This window comes from Aspergillus bombycis (assembly GCF_001792695.1).
Source record: "Aspergillus bombycis strain NRRL26010 chromosome Unknown contig00081, whole genome shotgun sequence".
NCBI lineage: Eukaryota > Fungi > Ascomycota > Eurotiomycetes > Eurotiales > Aspergillaceae > Aspergillus > Aspergillus bombycis.
Window position 1 is genome coordinate 120192 of NW_019170083.1, and position 24846 is coordinate 145037.

Genomic DNA, 24846 nt, shown 5'->3' on the forward strand with positions numbered 1-24846 from the left:
TAGGAGTCTCGGAGAATCATACATGGAACGAACGGTGGCCCATTTATCCTTTGTTATCCTGGCTTTGATCGCCTTATAAATATGCATACTCTGTAATGTCAGGTTCGCCGAAGCCTTTCGGGGAATACGTAAGAATCTTTGCCAGGGCTACCAGAACGAGTGCTTCGGTTCCCAGCACATCACTTAATTCGAGACTGGTGGAAGCAACTGTTCACAGATCTTCTGGACGCCGATTCGCGTAATATTGTCAGGCCCATCGTGACGGAGTGCGGCAACGGTAAGGGCCCTTGAATCTTTGCGGCTCTTGAGTTGTGCGATATTGGATAAAATTGAGGAGATTCTCTGTGATATCCTAATGTCATTGATGGAGAGGTCATTTGTGACCCTCGATAAAGTCGATACAAGATCGAGATCGGACGGGAGCGAAGTGCTACCTCGGCAAAAATCTGGACCTAGGGCTATTAGGCTCGTAACAACGCAGTACGTGAAACCAGCTATTGACCCTGGCATATTGATTCTCATTTTCAGAGGTTTGCCCCAAACATTGCCTTTTTGAAGATCGAACCGTTACCACGGCGGAAACGCAGCCCCTTGGCAGGAAACGCCCAGTTTACGTTTTAGGAAGTAGTCTCGATATAGGTTCAATTGCTGCTCCTTTCCCTCGCAATGAACCTCTTCTGGCGTACTTACCTAGTTATCTTTTGTTGCCATTACGTCTGTTTTGTGCAATATTTCCCTCTACTTGATCGGCAGCATCGGAAAACATCCAACATGTAAAGAGAAAGGATTAAAATATTTAAATGGTGAACAATCCATCGGATTTCGAAGAAAAAGAAATTGATTGGGCGCAATGCGATATTAGAAGTTTAACATTACCAAGTCAGCGACTAGATAGGTAACATCCCGTCCAAAGAATGCTAGATATGGTTATACTAGGTGCAATTCGGTATCATCTCATTCACCCCAGATGTACAGTAGAAGCTCTCTATCCGCGTTGATAGCTCGCCAACATTTCAATAACCCTAAGGCTCAGTGACGAGGTCCGAGCACCCAAGAGCGACTGTGCCACCCTATAAATGTGTGTTAGACGAGACATTTCTGTCTTTACTTTCTACGCCCTCTTGGAAAGTAAGAACTTACCAAGAGATTGGCTTCAGTGCAGCACTTAGGCCCAGTTTCGCAAGATTTATCCCAGGCATGACCTACATAGATTGGTTAGAAAAATGTACCATCTTCTTCTAATCTTTCCTACAAACACACGCGTGGTGGATAGGGACTTACAGGCTAGGCCAATGGAACCAACAATGCTTGCAGCGTTGATTCCCAACTCCTCCAGAATTGGATCAACAATAGGATCAAGAGGTGTTTTGAGCTCGCCACAGCACAGGTATGGCATGACACAGTTGGCCTCGACAGTTTCACCGGAAGAAGGAAGGGCCGAAGCGATGGCTGCGCCGGAGATGAAGAGGGAGAGCGCGGTAGGGAACTTCATTGTATTTGGCGGCGAAATAGTCTTGCTTGAGAAAATAGATGGAGGGATGGGGAAGTAGCCTTCAAGTCTGAGTCTGCTGGCTTACTGGATGGAAGATGTTCTAGGAAAGTATCTGAAAGGGTTCAGGTCACTTTTTATATTCGAGGTTGACAGAGAACCCCCGGGTAGAGCTCTTCAGCTACGTCGGTCCTTTCCAAAGAAAAAGACATGATGGTCCAATGGTATTCCTAGAGTCGTTATCTCGGATGTGCTGAGAGGTCAGCTTCAGCAGTCGGCATTCAACAAAGTATTGGACCCAAAGAAGTTCCAGAGGCAGATGATTTCCCAGATGGGGTCTTGACCCACAAACTATTCAACTTTGATAAGGGTCAGCTAAGTCCCATGGGACGTATGTAAGAATGTGCCAGGTGGTGTAGTGAGGTGACAGGAACAGTTACTCAAATACTTCGTAGATCCCAGCACTATCGAGATCTCCATGCAGGGACAGAAGTGTTTCCGGTGGGCTAGGTCATTGGTCTTTCCCCATTCCGTGGTACTGTGGAGCCATATGGTATAGATTATCTCTACGATTCGATAGGTATCGCGAAGAGAATGGAGGTCAGAACGAACCAAAGCCGGAACCAAAGCCTACGTACTCCGTATAGTTCGTCGGCTAAGCCCTAAGGAACTACTCCGTAGTACTAGTACTAGTAGTAGTGCAGTCCTATAATAAAGCATCGGATCCTTATCAGTGGAGCCCTCGCATTAGCACCAATCAAATTCAACAACATGCCCGATGATCAGCATTCAGCCCCAGAAGCGAGGGGAACGCATCTGTGAACCTCCATGATAGCGGAGCAGTACGAGCTAGAGCCAAGGTAAATAGGCCGCTCTCGTTGGTCTTTACCAGGCGACCTTTAATATCTCCTCGGTTGTGTGGAAAGAAACAAATATTGGGGGCGAGGAGAGCATTGATAAGGACCGTATATCAATGTGTCATCGTATTTCTTCACCCTTGAGATCGTGTTCGATCAAAGCGTCATTAACAATAGAGCCTCCAGTTCCTGGGTATCCTTATGATTTGAGTTTCTAGCTTTCCCCTTGCCATCTGATCCCCTGATAAGCGTTGTAGATCCGGACCTCTTTACGTAAAGATGAAGAACTAAAGACTATACTTCAAGCAGACTTCAGAGATAACACATATCACAAAGACCCACCTCCACCAGACTGATTCTCGTCCAGTTCTTGTTATCCCCAACAAGTTTGCGGAGCAGAGTATCACTAAATAACCCGAATGAGAAGACTGCTACTGCCCTCAGCTATACGGAGTATACAAGATACGACATGTTTGCAGCTTTTCTCAAGATCTCAGGGGTTGGCTGGTGGTGTGTAAATCGAAAGAATACTGCTAGCTTTGGGTTATATCTTCCAATGTAAATCAAATTTGAATATATGTGAGCTTATAAATATTTTTGTCTCTTTCTTTAGACCTTCTTGCTCTCCATTTCTATTTCAATTTTCAACCTTTCTCTTCTGCCCAGTGTATACAATGGTATATACACACGTGACGTGGCGGTGCAGTACCGACCAAGCCAAGCCTTCTAGCCACAAGCCCACTCGCGACACAAAAACTCAACCCGCAATTATCGATTTCTCCGCCGCTTGTGATCTCACCATCCGCCGAGATACGCTGACGTCTGCGTGGAGATACCTTGTTGTTCAGAAATCGATTTCTAGGATTATTATTATCTCTGGACATCATGGCACCCATTTCCATCGCCGACATTGTGGCGGCCCTGCCAGCGGAGGACACTTGGGGCCCCGCGACCTCGACCGACAATATGCTTGAGGGTGTCCCATATGCTCCTTTCTCTAAGGGTGACAAATTGGGTCGCATGGCCGACTGGACTGCTGAGTCCAAGGACCAAAGAACCGGTCGTCAGGCTTACAACCGCAACTTCAGGGGTACGAGTTAATCGAGACAGTTAAATGCGGGTCCGCAGCTAACATACCTATCATCAACAGACCAGCAAGTGTACGGAGCCGGTTCCTCCAACCTGTTCAGCATCCAGGTTGCTGAAGATGAATCTTCCTTCTCCGTCGTTGACAACACTCGTACCTCTGCCAAGCGCACCTTCGGCCGTGGTGGTGGCACCGTCTTCCGCGGCCGCGGCCAGCGTGGCGCGGGCCAGAGAGGCGGTCGTGCTGGCTTCCAGCGTGTTGGTGCTGGCCGTGGCCAGGGCGATCGCTTCTACGACAACCGTGCCGGCCGCAGCAACCGTGGACGTCGCTTCGGATGGAAGGACTACGACAAGCCGCAGAGGACTCGTGAGCCGTCTGTCAATGTGCGCCCCGACTGGACCATGCTGGAGGAAGTGGACTTCAGCCGTCTGCTGAAGCTGAACCTAGAGACCCCCGATGGCGAGGACATCGACTCGTATGGTTTCCTTTACTACTACGACCGTTCTTATGACAAGGCCCCTGTTAAGGGCGCCGAGCGTAGACTGCAGTCTCTTGACCGTGCTGCCTACAACGTTACTACCTCCCAGGACCCTGTCATCCAGGAGCTCGCCGAGAAGGATACAGCCACCGTTTTCGCTACCTCCGATATCCTGTCTATGCTTATGTGTGCCCCTCGCAGTGTCTACTCCTGGGATATTGTTATCGTGCACCAGGGCAACAAGATCTACTTCGACAAGCGTGAGGGTGCCTCGCTTGACTTGGTAACCGTCAACGAGAATGCAATTGACGCCCCTCTCGAGATTGCCGAATCTTCGGCTAAGCAGGAGGCCATCAACACTCCCAGCGCTCTTGCCATGGAGGCCACCTTCATCAACCACAACTTTGCCCTGCAAACCGTCGCCGAGTCCCAGGATGCCAAGCTGGACATGAAGAACGCCAACCCCTTCTACAATGCTTCGGAGGAGACCGAGCCTCTTGCCTCCAAGGCCTACAAGTACCGTCGCTTCGATCTCTCCTTGGAGCGTGACGAGGAGCCTTTGAATATGGTTGTCCGTACTGAGGTCGACGCCCTCCTGAAGAACCCCGTCAACGGCGAAGACCAGCAGCTGATCGTCAAGGCCCTGAACGAGTTCGACAGCAAGGCCCAGGGCTCCGGCAATGCTCTGGACTGGCGTAGCAAGCTCTGGTCGCAGCGCGGTGCCGTTGTTGCCACTGAGATGAAGAACAACAGCCTTAAGCTTGCCCGTTGGACCACCCAGGCCGTCCTTGCCAAGGCCGACGGTATGAAGCTCGGTTTCGTCTCGCGTGCTAACCCACGCTCCGCCGCTGGCCACGTTGTCCTCGGTGTTGTTGGCTACAAGCCTCGTGATCTCGCCGCTCAGATGAACCTGAACCTGGGCAATGGATGGGGTATTGTGCGCACTATTGTCGACCGTATCCGCGCCCTGGACGCCGAGGAGGACGAGGAGAAGGTCAAGAAGTACGTTCTCATCAAGGACCCCAACCGTCCCGTTCTCCGTCTCTACAGCGTGCCAGCCAATACCTTCGAGGAAGATGAGGAGGCTGCCGCTGAGGAAGAAGAGCAGAAGGCTGAAGAGGATGAGGAGTAAATTGCTTATGATTGAGTTTATTCCTGGCATGATATCGTAATGTCATGATGTTTATTTCGAATTTCCGAATAATTTTTGGTGAACATATTCAAAAGTCTTTTAGAGCTCTGAACATGACCGTTGATGTCCTTAACCGATTTGATGACTTTCCAGCGTCTCTAGAAGGGTTTGCTCTCCAAATTACACCCCGTACTCATAATACCTATTGTTTCTTGGAAGCATGATCACTGTACTCTCAACAATATCCCACTGCCCGTCAGCCTTTTTTTGAATCGCTTAGTATTCTCCCGCCGGACCCCAATCAATACTTAAGACTCTGCGATCAAGACCCGCCCAGTAGCAGGAGAGAAGACGAGACGCTACCGCCGTTGCTTCAGCGGCCTGGGCATGGCTATAACCCGGCGGTAAGATATGTTGACGTACATACGCATTGTGTAGTACAGCAACAACCATCATGAAACCAACTTGTTAGACAAGTAGCGTAGAAATCACAAAGCAGGGTAATGAATCTAAGTAGTGTGACCGTTTCACGATCATTTCGCCCATACCGGACTATCCGTATACATCAGGCTTGTTGATACATTAGGCCTGCAACGACGGACCCACCGACATTTGAGCAAGGAGTACGGACGTACAAGGTAAGCAAAAAAGGGGAAAGAAAGAAAATATGGAAGGACAAAGGATACGGAGTACTCCGTAGACCCACATGCAAAAAGCCAGGGAATGTCCAAATCGATGCTGGGAAATAAAAAGAAGAAATGAAAAGACTCGGAGAAATACAGATCTGAAACACCCAATTCTTAGTCATCATGCTTCACGGGAACAACGGCCGTGATCTAGGTGTCAGTGGATCGAGCTTAATTCGTAGAATGGAGATTAACTGCTGCATGCATTTTTACCACTAAAGATCTTACCAGTCCCTTTTTGCTCAGATAATGACAACTTGAATTTCTCTTCCCCCCCCCCTTTTTTTTTTGCAAGAAAAAGCCAAAAATAGAATAGTGGCAAATACCATGGACGTAGCAACGAGCCACAAATCCAAACCCCGGGCAACGGCCTCATGTCACCCATGTCGAACTCGCAAAGTGAAGGTATGTGTTGTTTCAGATACGATGCCGTGCCCCCGTACCCCCCTACCTGCCTTGACGTCGTCCACTTACAGACGTTCTGTAGTGTAATCGCCTCTCTCCGTGTGAAGCCTGCATCACACGAGGGATCCAAGAGGAATGCAAGTATAGTGCTCCGAATGAAGATCGACAGGCGATCGCGCAGGCAGAAATGATCACCGAGCTCAGGGGCAAGGTGAACCAAATACGGGAACAAATAGCGCAGCGTTTGGCATATCGGTCATCATTCGATGATCTCGAAGAGGAGGAAGAGGAGGAGGCCGCTGCTATGGAGATTGTGTACTCGGCTCTGAGGTTAGGAACGGAGGATCTGGTTTGGCACATCGTGGGGAGGATTCGGAATGGTGAGGATTTAAGAGATTTAGCGAGGGATGTGGCGCGGGATATAGGAATTGAGGATGACTTTTCTGTATGATTATGGATTATAAAGTCGACACTGTCCGATCTGTTATGCACATGTATCGATTGCGTGGGTAATGGCATACCCAGAGCACTGCACTGCCTAATATGCCACACAGTCATGCTTAACTATAGAAAAACAACTGCCATTTTTTCATGACCAAAATATTACAGAGATGAAGCAAGAAGGCAATTCTCAGCCAACGCCGAGTATCAAACAACACAAGGATGATATACACCAGGATTCCACACCAATGCATCAGCAACCCATAGCCGCAAGAAAACAATGCTCACGGAGCTTCTATATACACCCCCCCCCCCCTCCCCCCTTCCCCAGCCCCAAGCCTGGGGTCAAAGAACTATAACTCCTCATGTCATGGTATCATGAATACAGCGTCTCGTCTCCAGCGCGGGAGAAACCCAACTCGACCCTGGACCCGATGACACTGCTCAGGCAGTCCATGAGCTCGAAGTCTTCCACCACAGCTCCAAATCCATAACACCTGACTTTAGTGTTGAGCGTGTCGATTATAATCCTTATGTCATCTCTGGTCAGCGAGCGATACATTTCATGGTTTTTCAAACATTGAAGGGCCATGATTGGTGTGATTTGGCCATCAGTCACAAGCTGTCGACTCAGGTTGAGCAGTGTTGTCAGATTGGCATGTGGAAGATCATATGTCTGGTGTGGGTAGGCTTGTTCATGGGTTGTGTTGGCAATATAACTGGGCGGCGGACAGGAGGCCATTAATGCGTGTCCGGAGAAAGGCATATCTTCGTCATCGGCCTCCGTAATAGATCTTCGACAGAGATAGTCGGTGTGTTCGCGACATGGTGATTCCAACCTATCAATTGATCAGTTATGGAGGGGCAGGAAACGGGAAACGAGAAACGAGAAACAAAAACAGAGCTAAGGGAGAGCGTACGTCAAGATAAAGTCGATTTGCAGCTGCGGATCGTTCTCAAATATACCCGCTGGCTGATTAGGCTGACGACTTGCTGGTGCTATCCGGTCAAGAGTGGCCAAAGCATCGCAGGGAGCAGCATTGTAATTTTGTTGAGGTGATAACTCTTGGGTTGGTGAGACGTCGATGTGCTCTATCCCGTTTACAATCGGGCTTAAGCTAGAAGATGGGGCTGAGATGGTCGTGGGTGGCGTCGTGTAAGCGTGCTGAGTTGATGGAGCTGACTGCGCGACAGCTGCAGGCTGTGATCCAACACTACTGCTGGCAAAAGGACTAGACTGATATGTTGCGTTTGTTGGACTTGTGCGTTCCGCCTTGCGACGTTCCACTTCCGCCTCATAGTTGATGCCATGTGCGGCTAGAATTTCTTTCAATATGTTGTTCTCCTCCGATAATGACCGGACCATCTCTCGATGTTGGTGGACAGTCAAATTCGCCGCGGATATCTCTTGTGTGTAGGCCTCTCGTAATCGCGAGACTTCAGTCTCTAGCCCTCGCATGTACTGTTCCTTGCGTTCGCGATGTGTCCTAAACCGCCACGGTTGATATATAATCACGAGATCGAGTCCGCATTGTCGACATACCTTTGCGCCTGACGATTCAATTCCTGACGCCTGGTAAGAGCCGGCTTGCTATCCGGCTTTGGGCCCCGTCGTTTTGCTGGTTGACCATCTGGATCGGCTGAGGTCAGTACCCTATTACAGACCAAGGAAGAAGGCGCATACCTCGTGTAACCTTTTTTTGTCCACCTCCGAAAAACCTAAACCATTCTGTTCCCATGGACGCCTTCATTAAACTGCCCTGTGATTGTCGACCTATCATGGTCTCGAGTCAGCGACCAAAATTGGGGATCAGACAAATAACGACAAAGCGCAACTGGAACCCAATGATCGCTAGGCAAAGCCCGTGTCTGCTACGTCAAAATGCTGGGAGAGAAGAAGAAAAGAAAAGAGAAGAAAAGAAAAGCATCGTGAGAGATCACATCATTTTGTAGCTGGTTTAACAATATATGAAGTCTAGTAAAGCACTCCGCCTAGCAGGATCGCATTTCGTCTCCAGCGACAGAAGAGCCCCGAAAAACCTCAGGATACTTTTAAAATCATATAGATAAAAACAAGCCACAAATGCGATATCAACGGCATCAAACACTTACCATTGAGTTCATCATTTTGTCGATTCAACGCGTCTGCCTCCAAAGGCAAAACTCCGTCATTCAGGGAAGCCATGATGTTTGGGGGTGTGTGTGAAGAGAAAAATGATGTGGAATGCGACCGGCGTGAAGACGGTAGAAAGGAACGAACGGGTCCAGCGGATTAGGATCTGGATGAGTCTAGAGGCTAGGTTATTATTATGACGGTCATGAACATCTGCGACCGTTGTCAGCCTTGAAACGAACTGCTTCCGATAAAGTGGATTCGCTTCGTCCAAGCGCCCTTACCGTTGGTGGTAAGTATGTACATACATCTATTCGGATTGCTCCCCCCCGAGGCGTTCGATTGTGGATTGAGTTTAGACACGAGGTATAACCCTGGGTGTCCTACTCACACCATGAAATGACGATAGAGGGGAGAGAAATGTAAAGGTCCTGAGAGCTCTAAAGGAGATGTGGGGGGAAGAAAGAAGCGTAAGAAATCGAGACGCACAAACAGAGAGGATGTGGGACAAGGTACCGTCCGTCAGTTGACAATGTGGATGAAGGCTAAGAAATCAGTGGTAGCGACCGCGGTACAATTCGACTTGGAGTCCCTGTCAAGCGGGCTCGATTTCCACCGATAAACTGGTGGCTTATTGGTTCAATGGTTCACCCGTTCTTCAGCGGCCCCAGTTGGCTTGGTCTTTGCGCAAGCTGGGTGGGAAGAGATCCGTTGTTTCTTTCTCCGGTTACTGAAACGACGAATAAAGCCGAATCGCCCGTTTCCTCAATTTGGGATTGCTGTAATGACCAAAAAAAAAAAAAAAAATAGGAACAATTCTTTTTTAGTACATGTTGCTTAGGAATTCGATAGTGTATATTGGTGAAGCGGAAAATCAATAAGTCGATCAGGATGCTAACAGGATGGACGACCCCAGATGGGAAAGAAAAAAAAAATCAAAGAGAGAAAGGGAATGAAATCTCACTATTCTTTCTTGAGTTTGGTTCTAGTAGTTCTCCTGCCACTCGGATCAGAGATGGACTTGCGTATTGAGATCTGATTTCTTTTCAGGTAAGGTATTGTAGTAGTTCAATCTGTACTGGTGTAATACCTACCCACAGGGGCGATCGGCTGGATTGATTGGAAGACTCTGCTCCAAGGAGAAAAAGTAAGCATGCATCCACCCGTGGGGAGGGTAAAACCGGACTCACCATGAAGCCCGAAAAAGAGCATCGATCCCGTCGTAGAGATCTCTCTCCCTTTTCTTTCCTTCATGCGTTCTTTTTCTTTTTTTTCCCCCAAGGAAACACCCCTGAGGCTCCTGCAAGGGCATATAGGGTGACGTCCCTCTCTCTTAGCAAAATATTGATAAGGTATTTCCTGGAGAGCGCTCTACAGCCACATTTGGTATCTAAGCCACGACAAGAGATTGTCGTGAATCAATCATCGCCGCTATATCAATCAAATTCCCCGAAGGATAGCAGTTGCACCCGCCACCCTCTCGTGATTACTACCCTGCTGACGGTGAAACGGTCGCTCAATATTCATTATAGATGTATTGTATGTAAAACAGGCAAATGCAAAGGTCACCCTGATGTGAACTATCTCATATCTCATTCTCTTTTTAGCTTTAGCGCAATGGTTGCCTTCGATGTATAGAGGCAAAGCGTATCGGCGTTTGGACTGATCATTCTGTTTTTCTTTCAAGTGTTTCCGATTAACGAGCCCCATCGTATCCTTAGGGCCATTGAAAGCTTGGGATTCTTTGGTGCCGGTATGGTACCAAGTGGGTAAAGATGGATCCCTCGCCGGGATCCCCAACGCTCTTTCCGCCGACTTAATTGGCACCAGTCACAGGGGGAGACCAAGAAACGAAAGAAAAAAAAAGTACTTCTCGTGCCGAGGAGTCTGGTCGCTCAGTGTAGTTGTACATGCATACATGTCACGCATGGCCTCTGCTGGACTTCTTGAGTACTTACTCCTCAAGCATCGTTTATATTCAGACAATGTGTTACCTCGGAATCCCTTGATCACATTCGATTGGCATTCGTCTCATCTTACCTAGACACTTAGCCGCTGCTTCGTATCTATCCTTGTCAGGGCGGAAATTTTAATTGGGGCTCCAATGTGTACTGGACACTTGGACATAGTATCCCCCTGCCCAAAAAAAAAAAAAAAAGAAAGAGTACCTGTCTAATTGGTTGTGATGGGATGGAGGCCCGGCTCGCAACTCTTTTTTTCCCCCTTCGTCCGCTTGTTATCTCTTTAGTTTAAGCGATGCGTGGAGTAAACAATGGCACGTTTAGATAGATTTCCATGGAGTGGATAGGTGCTATTCTCGACAGCTCGACGCTGACTCCCGGGAAGCATGACCAGGATTGCTGGTACCAACCATGAAAATCATAAGTGTTGATGGTTCCTAGCAGCCGAATTGCCACCGAGAATTCGGCAGGAGATCGAGATGAGAACCAAGAGGATCCAATGTTATTGAACTATTGATGCTGATCTCAAACCCGAAGTTGGCATTTTTACCCTCTTGAGAAGTCACCCCACTTCCACATGACTCGACTGGGCTATACTCCTTTGGGCCTTCGTTCTCTTTTCTTTACAATTCATTATCATTGCTTTTGTCGATCTTCTACTGAACTACCACAATGACAATCAAACTTCCTGCAGGATTCATCTAAGAGAACACCCCACCATGTTGCAGTCATCTTATCCCCTGATGTCATGGAACATTCAGAGATCCTTGTCCACATCGCAGCGCCGTGCGGGGTGAGCGACGACGCCCACTACCGTGCTCAGGTTGAAGCCATTCTCAGCTTCCAGAGTTCCTCATGCCAAATTCTAACTCTGATACCGGGCGACAACAATAATGGCCATGATTATATCACCTCTACCGCTGCTAGCGACGGATTTCCCCGGACCCAGTTGCCACTCAACAACACGCTCCAAGACCCCGTGATCCCTACTAATGATACCTCCAACTTCACGACCAGTATAATATCGAATAAAGCTATCGGGCACGAGGAGCATGAACTGCCCAATGGCCAATCACATGATTTTCCCCTAAAAGACTACCTCGATACTCCAGTGAGTGTTATTCCGGATTCTCAACCCGGAAGACCATCTTCGGACACCGGCAACCTGCAGGATGTCGACCAGCAGCTATCTACCACTCGAGCTCAGGGCTCCTCATGCTCTGTGGATTCAACTCGTGCAAAGCGAGATCAAACAGATTTTTCGCCGCTAAGGGGTGGTCGAAAGAAACTGCGTTATAGCCCGTGCACAAACGACAAAGCTAATGCCAATCAGATCGGTGATTCCGCTGTCCAGTCCACAGCTCTGTCGATATTTGCTAGCACAAGCTTTCCTGTCCCTATGGAAATCAGACCTCCACTATCTCCCATATCAAAAAAACAGTTCACAACACATATCACTCCAACTCTAGAAATGCTAGCCGCTCGCCTGAAGGGTCGAATATACAGGCCTCTCGAACAAATCAGAGAGCTAGACATATTAGAAAGAGGATATTGGTATATTCATATTAACGTTGTGGAGGCGGGGGCGCATGAGCCCATTATCTCCTGGCAGGAAAGCAACGGGGTTTGCATGTGGGACATGTCCATGTTCCGCCGCTTCTGGTCATTCTTGTCGGACTTCGTCAAAGAAGGCCGTGCAGGCTGGGGCGTATGGTGCATACTGGAAGATATGCCGAATGCCCAACCACCACACAATACCCAAAAGTCAGCGCTACGCGAAATGGATATCCGTCAGCTGACTCTCAAAACCTATGCGTGGGGTGAAATAGCTTCTCATATATATCTCCTCCTATTCCTGGCCAGCGAGCGCCGGATTCGCAAGATGGGCGCTCAATGGCGGGATAGTCGGGATGATGTAGTTATTCAGATGCCTTGATAAGGTAAAGTAATTGGTGGCACATAGTACACGAACTATGACGGCGACCCATTCTAAGCAACACCACTCGTATATACTTATAATGACATATAAAGTAATACGGATATATTGAATGCAATGAAGATATACAGAAACTACTGTACACTGTAAAGTCCAGTATTGAGAGCCAAGTAGTTACGGTGAGGCTCGTCACGCAGGCAAGGCGTAAGTAGAAAAAGTAGTTCATTGATCTCTTTTACTTTGGTTCAAAAAGGAAACTATAGTACAATCAAAACGGAGGAGAAAAGAAACAAAGGTGCAAATTTCGAAGTAGATATCGCCATGTTTTAAACCTCGGGCAAGTTTGAGAGTGGTGAAGTACGCCAAGTACAGTGTTGTCGCAAGCTATGGAGGATTTCAATCCATCACTCACGACTATGCAACGCACCAGCGACCAGAAGACAGATAGGAAAGTAAATTCAGTGTGCTGTGATAAAACCAAATATAGTGAACAAGAAAAGCGCAGAGATATTGAACCCAATATGTCAGCCTGAATCAACGAAATGCAGACACAAAACCTGTTGAACGCCGTAGTTCAAGGAAACGAAACATGATAAAGGATAGTTTATGAGAGTTCTCGTACTCAATAGTTCAACTCGCCACTTCCAGCTCCACCAACCGCATCAAGGTCCTCATAACTTTTAAGACTGCGACCCTGAACGGCTTCCCGGGGACCCATTGCTTGTTGGGCAGTGCCGGCTCCCATAGCATCAGCAAACCCGCCTGCTCCAGCAAAAGCCGCCGCGGCTGGGTGGCCAGGGGGAATGTACGGAGTGCCAGCGTTAGCTGGAAGACGACCACCAGAACCATACATGCCCGACATACCGCGAACTGGGCTCAGGCGGCCGTTTCCTGCGCCGCCATGTCGAGGACCACGACGATCATAGGGCCCTGAGCGATTGTAACGGTTATTACGACGCATGGCACCCGGCTGGTGCAGGCCAGAGTGATCCCCCGAGACCAATCCATTCCCGCTCCAAGAACCAGCTTGATTCGGGACACCCATCATACTGGGCAACCCGGCCCCGGGTAAACTCTGAAAACCACCAGGTACATTGCCATTATGTCCGATGTACGGCGGCATGGATGCCAAGCTAAAGCCACGAGGGGTGCCAGCTTGACTCTGACCAGAGCTGAGAGGGAAATGGCCATTGCTGTTTGCATCAGAGCGAGACGGCGCAATACGAGCGGGGTCTAGAACATAGGCATTCACCAAAGAAAGCTGTCACATGGTTAGTCTCGCATCACAATGAGGTCTCAGAACCTGGAACTTACGTCACTGCTGATATTCTCAAACCATTCGGCATGACGCTTTTCTATATGTTTGCGCCAGAAATGGTCCGCCTTGAATAACTTCGTGCACTCAGGTACCTTGCAACGGTATTTGGATTCGTCCTCCTGCTTGACATGCTTTGCTAACTCTTCTTCCAGCGCCTCATCAACAGGCTTGCCGCCCAGCTTCCGAATATCCACGTTATCGGGCTCTAGAAGCTGCAGAAGTTTATCCTCGAATGTCTTAACCCAGTTGAACGCGCGCTGTAGCTGTTGTTCCGACTTAGAACTAAACCGCTGTGGTCGTCTTTCCTCGATGGACGACTGCTCTTCTCCTTCTTCGCTCGGTTCCTTCTTCTTAGAAGGGAAAGGTTGGCCAAGGGCACTCGCTCGAGCCACAGCTTTGGACTGTGTAGTGAGACCAGCACGTGGCCGCCGGAGATGGCCGCCGGGACACTTTCGAGCAAGTTCATGAACTGAGTCACTCTCAAACACACAAAAGAAGCAGAAGTTATAGACCCTACGTAGGTATTCTACCATCAGGTCCAGTTTCTTTTTCTTTGCGAGGAGTTCCTCGTCATCCACTTCGTCATCTTCCCAGCCTTCCTGCTCCTCACCTTCTTCTGCTTCACCTTCATCCATATCGTCCGCGTCATAATCAGTCCTTCTTTTTTTCACACTAACAGGACCCGTGACAGGCGGTTGCAACCATCCCTTTCCACGCAATTCTTCAACACGCTCTTCGATCTTGGCATAACCGTCTGTATTGCCGCCCATCTCTGAGTCAAGTCTTGAAACCAAGCGTCGGGCCAACTCCAAATCCCGCTCAATACGCTCGGGAGCAGAGAACAAGTCCCACAATGCCTTTTTGCGGGGTTGGGACGGCGGTACATGGACACCAACATGACAAACAAAGTCTCCGTGAACCGGGTCGTGTATAGTCTTGTCATTGATCGCTTCAAGTGCCTTTTCGGCGGCAGTCACGCTCACAGCTCCATTAGTAGCCTTATCGTGCTCCATATCCTCACCCTCCTCTTCCCTTCCATCTCCTCTCTCGATGACAGCAACATCCGGAGCAGGATGCAACATAATCCAACCCATCCGATGATACTTCTTGGAAGGATTCGGATCGCTAAGGCTGAGCCATTTGAACCCACCTTCTTGCTCTCCCAAATGTTCTTTACAGAAGTCCTCTATCTTATCACGGCTCACATTTGGTGCTAAGGTTTTGATAAGTAGAGCTGGTTGAGACAAAGCTTCATCCCGAAGCTCTCCACCCCGGGTTGGGAGCAAGTCCAAAACACCAAGAGTCTCACCAACAGCCGTGGTCTCACCTTCTTCCTTCTCAATGACGCCACCTGCTCCATCGCTTTCACTTTTATAGATGCCCTCTAGGGTAAACTCATCAAACAACCCACCATCTATATCACGCTCCCATTGTTCGTAAGCACCAGTGCGGAAGTCCATCAGGCGCCGACGGAGGGGGTCCCGGACTTGCGGCACATAACGTTCTTTAAACCACTCCTCGTTTCGATGTTGCTGTACAAATGTCCTGGCCATCTTAATCTGAAGATCTACCTTGTAGGCATCATAAGCGGCCTGGATCTGCGCCCTCTCCTTCTCCCGGTCTTCGCGAGCTTCGCGTTCTCCCTTAACACGGTCCGAGGGGCGACGTCCACCATGTTTTGCGCGTTCCTTTTCCTCCTTGATCGACTGTTCGGCGCGCCACCACTCCGCAAACCAGTTAAACCCGACTTGGAAATCAAGATTCAGGGGATTGGGGAGCGGATTGGTTGGGATTGGTCGCTTTCCCGAATCTTGTCCAGGAACGTAACGATCGATATTTGCAACATTTGGGGAATGAGCACGGCGACGCTCATCACGATCTCGTACGGTGTGTTCACGGGATGCGGTGTAATAGTCATCTCGGGAAGCCCGGCGATCAGAAGGTTCATAGCGGTCAATCATAGCAGGCGAGCGGGAGCGGCCACGTCCACGACGACGGTCCTGAGATGCTACAGCAGCTTTAAGGTTATGCAATGTTACTATGAAGCGATAATTGGCCCACTAGCTACTTACTAGGTGACCTGCGTCTATAAGAATCAACTGGCGCCCTAGACGCGTAAGGGTCCCCTTCACGGGCCCTTCCGGGAGACCCATAACCATCATAAGAATCCATCTGGAAAAAGAGAAATCACAGGTCGCTGTATCAGAACCTGCGAGTCCAGTCCAAGATCACGGTCAAAATGATGTGCGACAAGGATGTCGATTAATGGGTCGATCTAAAGTAGTCGGGGCGGCCGGAAGGTTCGCAGTGTTGGAAACCGTAAACGTAAGCTAAGACCGGAGACCATTAATATTAGAGCAGATCATTTCACTTCACAGGGGTGTCTGGCAGCTTGGACGTTGACGAAGGGTAAAAGAAACGGGATGTGCTGTAAAACGATGAAGCTGGAGCTGAAGCCCAACAAGCGAAAAATGGATGCAGAAAAGGCATATTTTTTCCCCATATAATAACAAGAATTGACCCGAAAAAAATGAGATGTAAGAAAGCAGTGCGCTCGCGAGAGCTAGAGAAAGAGGATAAAGAAAGAGACGGGTGCACAAATTGCAAGAAGCACTGAAGGTCTCGTGGGCCAATGAGGGCGCGACGAACGAACCGACGACTTCAGAATATAGGAGAAAAGAGCAGTGAGCGGAGTGGATGTCAAGGATTGGTCTAAGGTGGTGTGTTTTGATAGAGAGTAACAAGATTAAGCAGGGAAAGGGGGTTAGATGAGAGACAAGGGTGGCAGTGACTGCAGTGAACACGATAAAAGAGGGCTAGACAGGCGACCTACAAGAAGCCTTATGAAGAAGGATGGATGGATGCAATATAGCCAGATGCGAACAATTCCTGATCACGTCCAATCCGAATGGGGACAAGATGGCTGAACCGGGGGATAGAGCCGGACAGTTGGGGGAGAGGAAGCGGAAAGCTGGGAGCTGAAGGCGAGTGAGGAATGGAATGAGAATGAGAATGACTAATCACATGAGGCTGGAGAACGAAAAGTTGGAGGACGGGACAGCCGCTCCTAAACCAGGATGGGTTAGGCGTGTGTCAACTGGAATGGATGGATCTCTTTCTATGCCTTGGGGCGATTTGACATAATTACCTAGGTACTACTAGGTCTTCTACTATGGAGTTATTGTCCCTGGAAAGTCTCCGTATTTACCACAGCATATAGTTTCCATAAGTCGGCCTTAATGGGTCAAGTCTACCAATTCTAATTGTATTCACAAGACAGCTATTTGTCAAGTGCCGAGCCATTGGCCCAGACATTCAAGCTAGCAATGCCGAGAAGTATGTCTTGATATTTGTACACGACTAGGGGGGGAATCATCCGTCAAAAACCACATGAGAACAATACAAACAACCCATGATAGGATGAGAGGGTGAAAAAGAGTAAGGAAGAAGAAGAAGAAGAAAAGACCATAGAACAATGAAGGGGAAGCGAATGAGAACCGACAAGATAACGGACACGATGCTCAACCACCTTTGGACCTTCTTCCTTCTCCCTCTTCCTTTTTTCTTCCTCTTTTCGGGGTTTATTCCCATGCCTCCATGATACCGTAACCAAATGAAACTCACTGTAGGGGGAAAAAGTCCACAGCTGTGCTCCAGACATTCACAGTTCGCGTCCCTTAGACGACACTATTAAGGGACGCCAACCTGTTATACCTTATTGCTTCGCCATGAGAATTCCTGTAGGGTAATTTTACCAATGTTAGATTCCTCTCTATGTCCCACCCAGAAGCCCAATAAAGAGAATTCAAAAGGCGGGGTCAGGTCGAAGGAGAAAAGTAATGATGATTGCTGCAGTATGCGGCAATATTTAGTGGCATTGGAACTATGCCAACTTCCACGTAACTGCGTCATAGTAATATCTGGGCCGACAACTCATCTCATAATCACCCTTCAGGAGCAGGATAATCAATGAGAGTAGAGCTGGATTCGGCATATAGCTAAAGGCATGACGTGTTTGGCATCATAGATCATCCAAGAGTTTCACCATCTCAAGAAAGGGGAATGGTGCAGATAGGAAAAGAAAAGCAAGAAAAACAAGAACAAAATGAGAGGGCCATCAAAACATTCATTCCATACATGCGTTCCCGGTAAAGTAAACATAAACAGGTTTCTTTGGAAAACAATAGGAAACTTCGTACCAACATAACATAACGATATAAACAGACATAACACTGGTTGCTGTCGGATAATGGTAGTAGAAACGTGATAGGTGAATAGTCACACATCGCTCGCTACAAAAGAAAACATAAATAAATCCATCCATAAAATCATAAGGATGAATAGGTACGAAGAAAAGAAAGAAAAACAGAAGCGGACAAAGATGCGCTAATAATATGGAAAGCAATATTTGCCTCGACATATTGTTCAACCATCTTCATCAGATGGTTCGGCGGATTCATGTTCACTCTCCTCAGCGCTGGTGCTCGTTTTCGCGGCGCTAGTCTTCGCTTTCTTCGCTGAGTTCGTGTTCTCATCGTTAACATCACTAGATTTTCTTTTCTGTGCCGACGGAGGGTTCTCACCGGTCGGCTTGCTATCGATATTCTCTTGCCCACCCGCGGTATTTTTCTTCTCCAGGTTAGCGACTTCATCTGCCGTCAGGAATCGACCACCAGGGCCGCGTGGCCGCCGCATGGCATGATTATGACGCGACTCATGCAAATATGGCTTACGGCCCTTGGACGTGAGTCGGAGTTGTTCCTCCAATTTTTGTCTAGCAACGCGCCGTTTCAAAATGCGGTGGAATTGCTTTGCATTGACGTAAAGAGGGGACTCCTCTACGGCGCCAACAGCCATCTCTGGGGAAGGTTGATTTTGCTGCACCGCAGGCTGAGGTGGGGGCGGCATAGGTGGAGGTACTGAAGGCCGACCAACATGACTAAGGACCGGTTGAGCAGTTTGAACATGGGGGCTACCCACATGGCTCATGCGACGCTGCTGCATCTGAGCATTCTGTTGCATCTGTACTTGCGAACTCATGGAAGGCATTTGTCCTGGCATCTGTGGTGGAGAGCGTGGATTCCGCTCGTTCTTCACCTGTTGCACTCCAGCCATACGTGGCGAGCCACGAGGCCCTTGAGGCATTTGGCCAGCCATTGAGTCCTGATGCAGTGGGTAGAATTGTCCAGACGCCGCCGCAGTAGCCATAGCAGCCGCCTGGGTTGGCGAGATGCCATACGTCTGGGGCATCGCTGTAGTTACCCCGTACGATTGAGGAAAGTTCATCTGCTGGTGTACCGAGCCCGGCGCATTTTGTGCCTGTTGGTAGTGAGGCTGCGATGGTACAATGGGAGATGCCTGATGCGTAGGATGGGCTTGCTGCATATGTGCCTGGGGATTGGTGGGAGAGGTCATCGAACCCACCGTTGAGCCTGGGTTCTGGGGTGCGGTCTGATACGGGGCAGCGATGTGGGAGGGGGCATGCGGGTGTTGGCCATGAGGCTGTTGATATTGTGGAGGGTATTCCATCATGGAGTCGCGACGGCGCTTCCCGTCACGCTTCCAATGAGTCCCGTGATTGGGCTGATGCAGCTGTCAGGCACCAAGTATATAGAACCAATGGCAACGACGGCTGCGAGCAATTGGTGGATATACGCCACCTATTTAGAATAAGGTAGAAGAGATCAAAAGGATGATAGGGTGTGGAAGCGCTGTTGCACTCAAGGAATATCACGGTCGCGCACAAGAGGGACAGCCGCGGAGAGTAGCTGCTCTTTGCAAGTGATGATTCGACGAGTTAAATGCGGAAGTCTGCAGGCGCTCACTAAATGTCAGCACGGAGCGCAGCGCTGACCGGTCACTGGATCTTGCAGTGGGGTTTGATGGGGACAAGGCGCTTGAATCGGGCGCTTACCAGGGGTTCTGTTTTGCCGATACAGAGTTCAACTATCGGCGAGAAAAAATATTTCACCCAAAATCAACGCCTGTTTGCCGAAATAACTTCGAACAATTTCTGGAGACGAAGAGTCTTTTGTGCGAATCTTTTTTACGTTCACCTCAGGGTGTAACGTGGTTGGGCTCTAATGCAGCGGACCAGGGTGCCCTCGGCAGTATGTCGCACTTGATGCGTTGTCAGACGAAATGCGATGCTCTTGCTAATGACGCACGATCGTCTATCGCCAGCACGAGGCAATCAAGGGAGGGGTAGAAGCAGGGGGAAAGAAATAAAATAAGCTACGCAGTGTTTGAGATGACAACTGGCAGGCTACCTTCCGTAATATGGTCCTGATCCTTGTTCGATCAGGCTCCTCGACCACGTCCGTATTAGGCGGGGCTGAAACAGAAGATAGCGATATGAGGCGGTGCTACCAGCGTGGCCTAGCAAATTTTTGCGCCAGGCGGATGAGGCTATCCTGGCTCCCAGTCCCCACGACTATATTGCGACTCGAGAATGGACCGATACCAAAACAAGCCTAAAATATGGTCTGCACGACTAGATCAAACTACAGAAAACCATCAGCATTCATTTTCTCCACCAACTAAAACTTTCAGCTGCTGATTTGTGCGCTGTCATGGCAGGTAGTCTGGGCATGTGGTGGGGGAGGGGAAGGTGATATCGTGGCTGTTTAGTCTATTCAGGGCTGAAGGATGTATGCGTTGGCAAGCGGGAAGTATGATGCAGCCGGCAACATACCTTGACAAGATACGACGCAATCACCGCTGGGTGCAAGGGAAGCGGTTGATTTCACGCGCGCGTAAACAAACGGTCCTAAACAATTCGAAAACTGTTTTCCAGTTCGCGATGTTAAAGGGCCTGCGCGCCTATGGAGAGGACTGAGGTCGTCAGAATACGGTGCGCAAAACAAAATTAGATAGAGTGCCGACGCGTGTTGATTGGACCATCATGGGGTGGGGAATATGGGATCATAATAGAAGCAGAACGCGACGACGATAAACATGGAAAATCGAAAAGAATAGGCCAGCATAGAACCCTGGGGGGTCGTAAAATGGAATATACTTTGAATACATGCGACATAACTGTCGGGTCATTGTTTTGCTTTGCAGATGGGTAACAAGGTAGATAACGAGGTAAAAACGATCCCGGTTTGCAGGCCATTTTTAGGGTCAAGGGCAAAACAACACGGGTCACGTTGAAAGGCTATTATTTACCTGAACGGCGGAAGAGTATCCCTACACCAAGTGATGTAGGCAAAAGGGATGCGATGGGACTTGACCACAGCCTCCAGTCACGGGAGGTTCTGGGAGGGATGATGATTCGCGGGGTGAGGAGAGCGCGACCTCTACCAACAGGACGGCGGGCAGCACAAAGCTGATTCTGCGGCGCGAGTGTGGGCTGCCGCTGATGTCAGTCCGGTCCGGATTGATCCGTGAACGGCCCAACAACAGGTGAACCAGCTTTTCAGCTCTGGGCAAGCGCGCGCTGTTGTAGGTGGAAGACAAAACAATATGGGGAAACAATCGCAAGCACATACAAAGCAATATGATTCGTGGGGTAAAAAGACAGGAGGGAGGATGGAAGCCAACAACGAGGGGGTAGAATGGGCGCGCGGTAGTTAGAGAATACAACAGGCGCAAAAAGTGATGGGATTTGTCGGAGTTGACCTCGGGAAGAGGGACAGTGTAATGGGATTGGGTGCAGACCAGAATAAGGTGCTCAAATCATAAAGCAGGATCAAGCATGAAAATGATAAGATAAAACAAAATGGAGTCAAGTCAAAACAAAACCACACAATGTTGAGCAAGGGGCAAGCAATATTCCACGTACCTACGGACGATGATTCGACCACAACCGTGGAAATTTCGAAATGAGAATGATCGGGAGTGATCAATCACGAGGAGAAAACAGATGGGGGGTGGGCAAGAAAACAACGATTGGGTTGGACGAAAGGATCAGTGATCAGAAGCCAACCCCAGCGTGAACGAGTAGGAAAAAAAAGAAAATGGCAGATGGCCAATGGGTTCTGTGCGGCCAGTTAAGTTGATGACTGGAGGGCACGCAGGGACTGGAGATGGCTGGATGACCAACGAGAGGAAGCAGAGAGAGAAAGCCGCAGCGACGAGAAGGGGCGGGCGATGGGGCATTTGTACCGGACGCGTTCACTGACGAGCTGACTGGCTCGGCGGCTCGTTTAGCGGTCGAGGCGGCGAGGCAATCAGACCAACCGACCGATTCATAGATGGCCCCGTACGGTTCCGTATTGTCACCGTGCATGGCCCCACTTTTCTTTGATTTGGTTTATGTAAGATAGAAATATGGGAAACCATGATTTTGATTATGGATTGGTTATCAGTATTTAGTAGGCAGTAAATATTGATACTCAACCATGAACAAAAATTTCATAAAGCATTCACTAGATGCCACCACAATTTTTTTTCTCTAAAATATTAATCGCTCCCCAAGATACATGTAGGAATAAAAATGACTCAAGGTTTTTTTTTTTTTTTTCTTTCCTTTTTTTTTCTTTTACCCTCTTTCTTTTATCACTTTCTTGTATGCCGTTGTATATCCGGCCATCCCGAATTTTTGTGACGCACATCATGTGCAACCCAGAGCCGGCGAATCGCCTCGGGATTTAACCCTGTCAGTGACAAATCTACCAGCCACCCTCATTGGTTTCCAAGGAACGTCGGTCCGTTTTTACGAATTATGCAAAAGCACGCTGACAGGAGGATTACTAGTAGTTCTACTACTTTTTCCTAGGAGGCTTCACAAATAACATGTCAGAAAAGGAAGTTTTTATCTTAATACTGATAGTGGGAATTTCTAGTAGTTCATAGCAAGGACTTCTACACGTGCAACATCTCTTATAAATAATGTCTTGTTCCTACCCACAAGCGTTATTCTTGAGTCGTGCTCGATACTGTATAGACTCACTCTGATCAGAGTCGTCTACTACAATTTTTATTACAGGATCTCGGCGGATCTCGTGAGAACCTGGAGCTTCGGCTACATTTCTAGATTAGGAAAGACACTCGGGCAAATAGAACTTGGATGTACGTAGCCTGCGTATCAGCAATGCTACTATCACTTGTCACTGAGTAGTAACATAATGTTAGACTGCATGGTCATAAAACAACTGTACAGTGATGGGTAGGTACGAGACAAAATCAGAACCACCCGGGGCCTCTATGAAGAAAATGCCATTGATTCTTACCTAGCCCCAAAAAGAGAGAGATCATGAAAAAATAGGTGGTTTGATTAATTTCTACTCCGTGGCCTGCATTGACCCCTGTAGATGGTAATTTGAGGATACGAGGCAAAAACTCATCCGAACACACGGTATAGGAACCGCCCCAAGAGAATATATTATAATATTAATGATAATGACGATATGTATGAAAAGGACTTTTGTTCACCTACACCGATATTTTCAAGTTTTACAGTGGTTGCGAAATGGTCCTTACAGCTTGTCGAATACACCAATTTCATTTTCCGTGCTCTTTATTTTTCTCGGGTCTATTGATCCATTCATAGGATTGTGAATATCATATTGATACATTAGACGGAGCAAAGTCGCTTAACAATACTTGCTATAACCAGGTTACGCTAAAGCTTTACTTGCTGTACGGAATGTGCCTGGAGCTTCGTTTATCTACCAGGAATATTGTATATTCCATAGGAAAAGTAGCTTGAGTGCGGATCTGTCCCACACCACGTGTGAGAATTTAGCCACTCGATGCACGGATTTGGTGTCAGGTTCCGGGCAATTTGTATGGTGGAGAACAGTATCTGTATTATCTATATCGAGATACGGAAGAAGTCCTGGGCACCTTTCTCCTCCAAGCATCCATTTTATCATGCTAAGTCATTAAATCAACCTGATTAATGTGGGCCTCATACATTACAGTATCTCACTAAAAAATATTTACAATGTACCCATGCTACCCATATGAGCTAGGAGTTTGTGCGTGGCTCTGGTAGCCTGTATAAATACGAAGCACTCAATGATGTACGTGGTATGTATTTAATACGCTGTACGGGGTATGTTCATGATAAAAGCTCTGGCCATCTGACGTCAAACGTACTCGAACTTCTGAGCACACCGCTTTTCAACAGCTCAAAGTTGCGGGGCACAAAAGTCTGTGTCTGGTAATATCACTGTAATTATGGAAGTCCTTCAAGTATAACTGTACTGAGTAGCTAGTTAATCAGATTGGTAACGACTCAGCCTAGAATAAAGTTCCTTCCTGAATTATGGAAGCAGTAATTATTCGCAGTTTAGGGGCCGATTGAGCCTGGCCTAAGCTTCAGAGTATGGTACGTCGGTTCCCCACGTTGACATCAGTCCTAAATATAACCTACAGTGCATAGCTTTAGGCCAACAATGCATCACATTCTCACGCCGATCCCTGCTGGTATTGATCATTTGTTTGGGCTCATTTACCGCTCGTTTATTTCATCTCCTCTCCTTCGATTCAGCATTAAAGATCAGCTTCTCAATCTCGAAATACATTGCTCGCTGGTTCCACCTCCTAGTCATTGTGTCATCTCTCTAGTTCTGATATTTGACAAAGAGCCATCCGCCACTCGTGACTTTGAAAGGTTTCACCAAATCTGTCGGTCTGTATCGATGTCAATGGGCAGCACAATCCAGGATTTCAACGCAATATATATATCTAAATTTATTAATTTATTTTGTCTTTGGATAAACGTGTTCTCAGAAGTTGTACGGTACAACCAATCAACAATTGTGCCCCGGCAAGGGTATAACACAGGATCCTAGTCAACGATTCCGGCAGATATCGAGAAACATACAAGCTTCTAACAGGTCATATCCGTATGACATGTTCCGAAATCCAAGTCCCTTTGGCCATAGTGACGAGTGCTGATTACCTTCCGTATGTTTGTCTATTCGGTGTAGTTCACGTGGTCTGCCAGATAGGAAATTTCAAGGCCCGTATGGAGGTCACATTGAACGCAT

At 48.2% G+C, this 24846-nt stretch overlaps 7 protein-coding genes across 7 annotated transcripts; 3 read left to right on the forward strand and 4 right to left on the reverse strand.

The window, feature by feature from the left end:
* Window positions 1–1022: 1022 nt before the first annotated feature.
* Window positions 1023–1492, reverse strand: ABOM_009444 (hydrophobin family protein; the record flags this gene model as incomplete). The annotated part of the gene is made up of 3 exons (XM_022536572.1): window positions 1023–1070; window positions 1141–1202; window positions 1282–1492. The coding sequence occupies 3 exons, from the start codon at window positions 1490–1492 to the stop codon at window positions 1023–1025; spliced, it is 321 nt and encodes a 106-aa protein (XP_022386559.1).
* Window positions 1493–3231: 1739 nt separating this feature from the next.
* On the forward strand, window positions 3232–5043 carry ABOM_009445 (eukaryotic translation initiation factor 3 subunit D; the record flags this gene model as incomplete). The annotated part of the gene is made up of 2 exons (XM_022536573.1): window positions 3232–3436; window positions 3497–5043. 2 exons carry the CDS (start codon window positions 3232–3234, stop codon window positions 5041–5043), a joined length of 1752 nt encoding a protein of 583 aa, XP_022386560.1.
* Window positions 5044–6056: 1013 nt separating this feature from the next.
* Window positions 6057–6585, forward strand: ABOM_009446 (Zn(II)2Cys6 transcription factor domain-containing protein; the record flags this gene model as incomplete). The annotated part of the gene is made up of 2 exons (XM_022536574.1): window positions 6057–6134; window positions 6217–6585. 2 exons carry the CDS (start codon window positions 6057–6059, stop codon window positions 6583–6585), a joined length of 447 nt encoding a protein of 148 aa, XP_022386561.1.
* A 366-nt stretch (window positions 6586–6951) lies between these two features.
* Window positions 6952–8760, reverse strand: flbB (the record flags this gene model as incomplete). Its single annotated transcript, XM_022536575.1, has 5 exons — window positions 6952–7414; window positions 7496–8062; window positions 8119–8206; window positions 8260–8349; window positions 8688–8760. 5 exons carry the CDS (start codon window positions 8758–8760, stop codon window positions 6952–6954), a joined length of 1281 nt encoding a protein of 426 aa, XP_022386562.1.
* Window positions 8761–11397: 2637 nt separating this feature from the next.
* ABOM_009448 (uncharacterized protein) lies at window positions 11398–12585 on the forward strand (the record flags this gene model as incomplete). The annotated part of the gene is made up of 1 exon (XM_022536576.1): window positions 11398–12585. One exon carries the CDS (start codon window positions 11398–11400, stop codon window positions 12583–12585), a length of 1188 nt encoding a protein of 395 aa, XP_022386567.1.
* Window positions 12586–13207: 622 nt separating this feature from the next.
* ABOM_009449 (putative arsenite resistance protein Ars2) lies at window positions 13208–16075 on the reverse strand (the record flags this gene model as incomplete). Its single annotated transcript, XM_022536577.1, has 3 exons — window positions 13208–13846; window positions 13900–15920; window positions 15976–16075. 3 exons carry the CDS (start codon window positions 16073–16075, stop codon window positions 13208–13210), a joined length of 2760 nt encoding a protein of 919 aa, XP_022386568.1.
* Window positions 16076–18328: 2253 nt separating this feature from the next.
* hapB (transcription activator HAP2) lies at window positions 18329–19432 on the reverse strand (the record flags this gene model as incomplete). The annotated part of the gene is made up of 1 exon (XM_022536578.1): window positions 18329–19432. One exon carries the CDS (start codon window positions 19430–19432, stop codon window positions 18329–18331), a length of 1104 nt encoding a protein of 367 aa, XP_022386590.1.
* Window positions 19433–24846: the final 5414 nt, after the last annotated feature.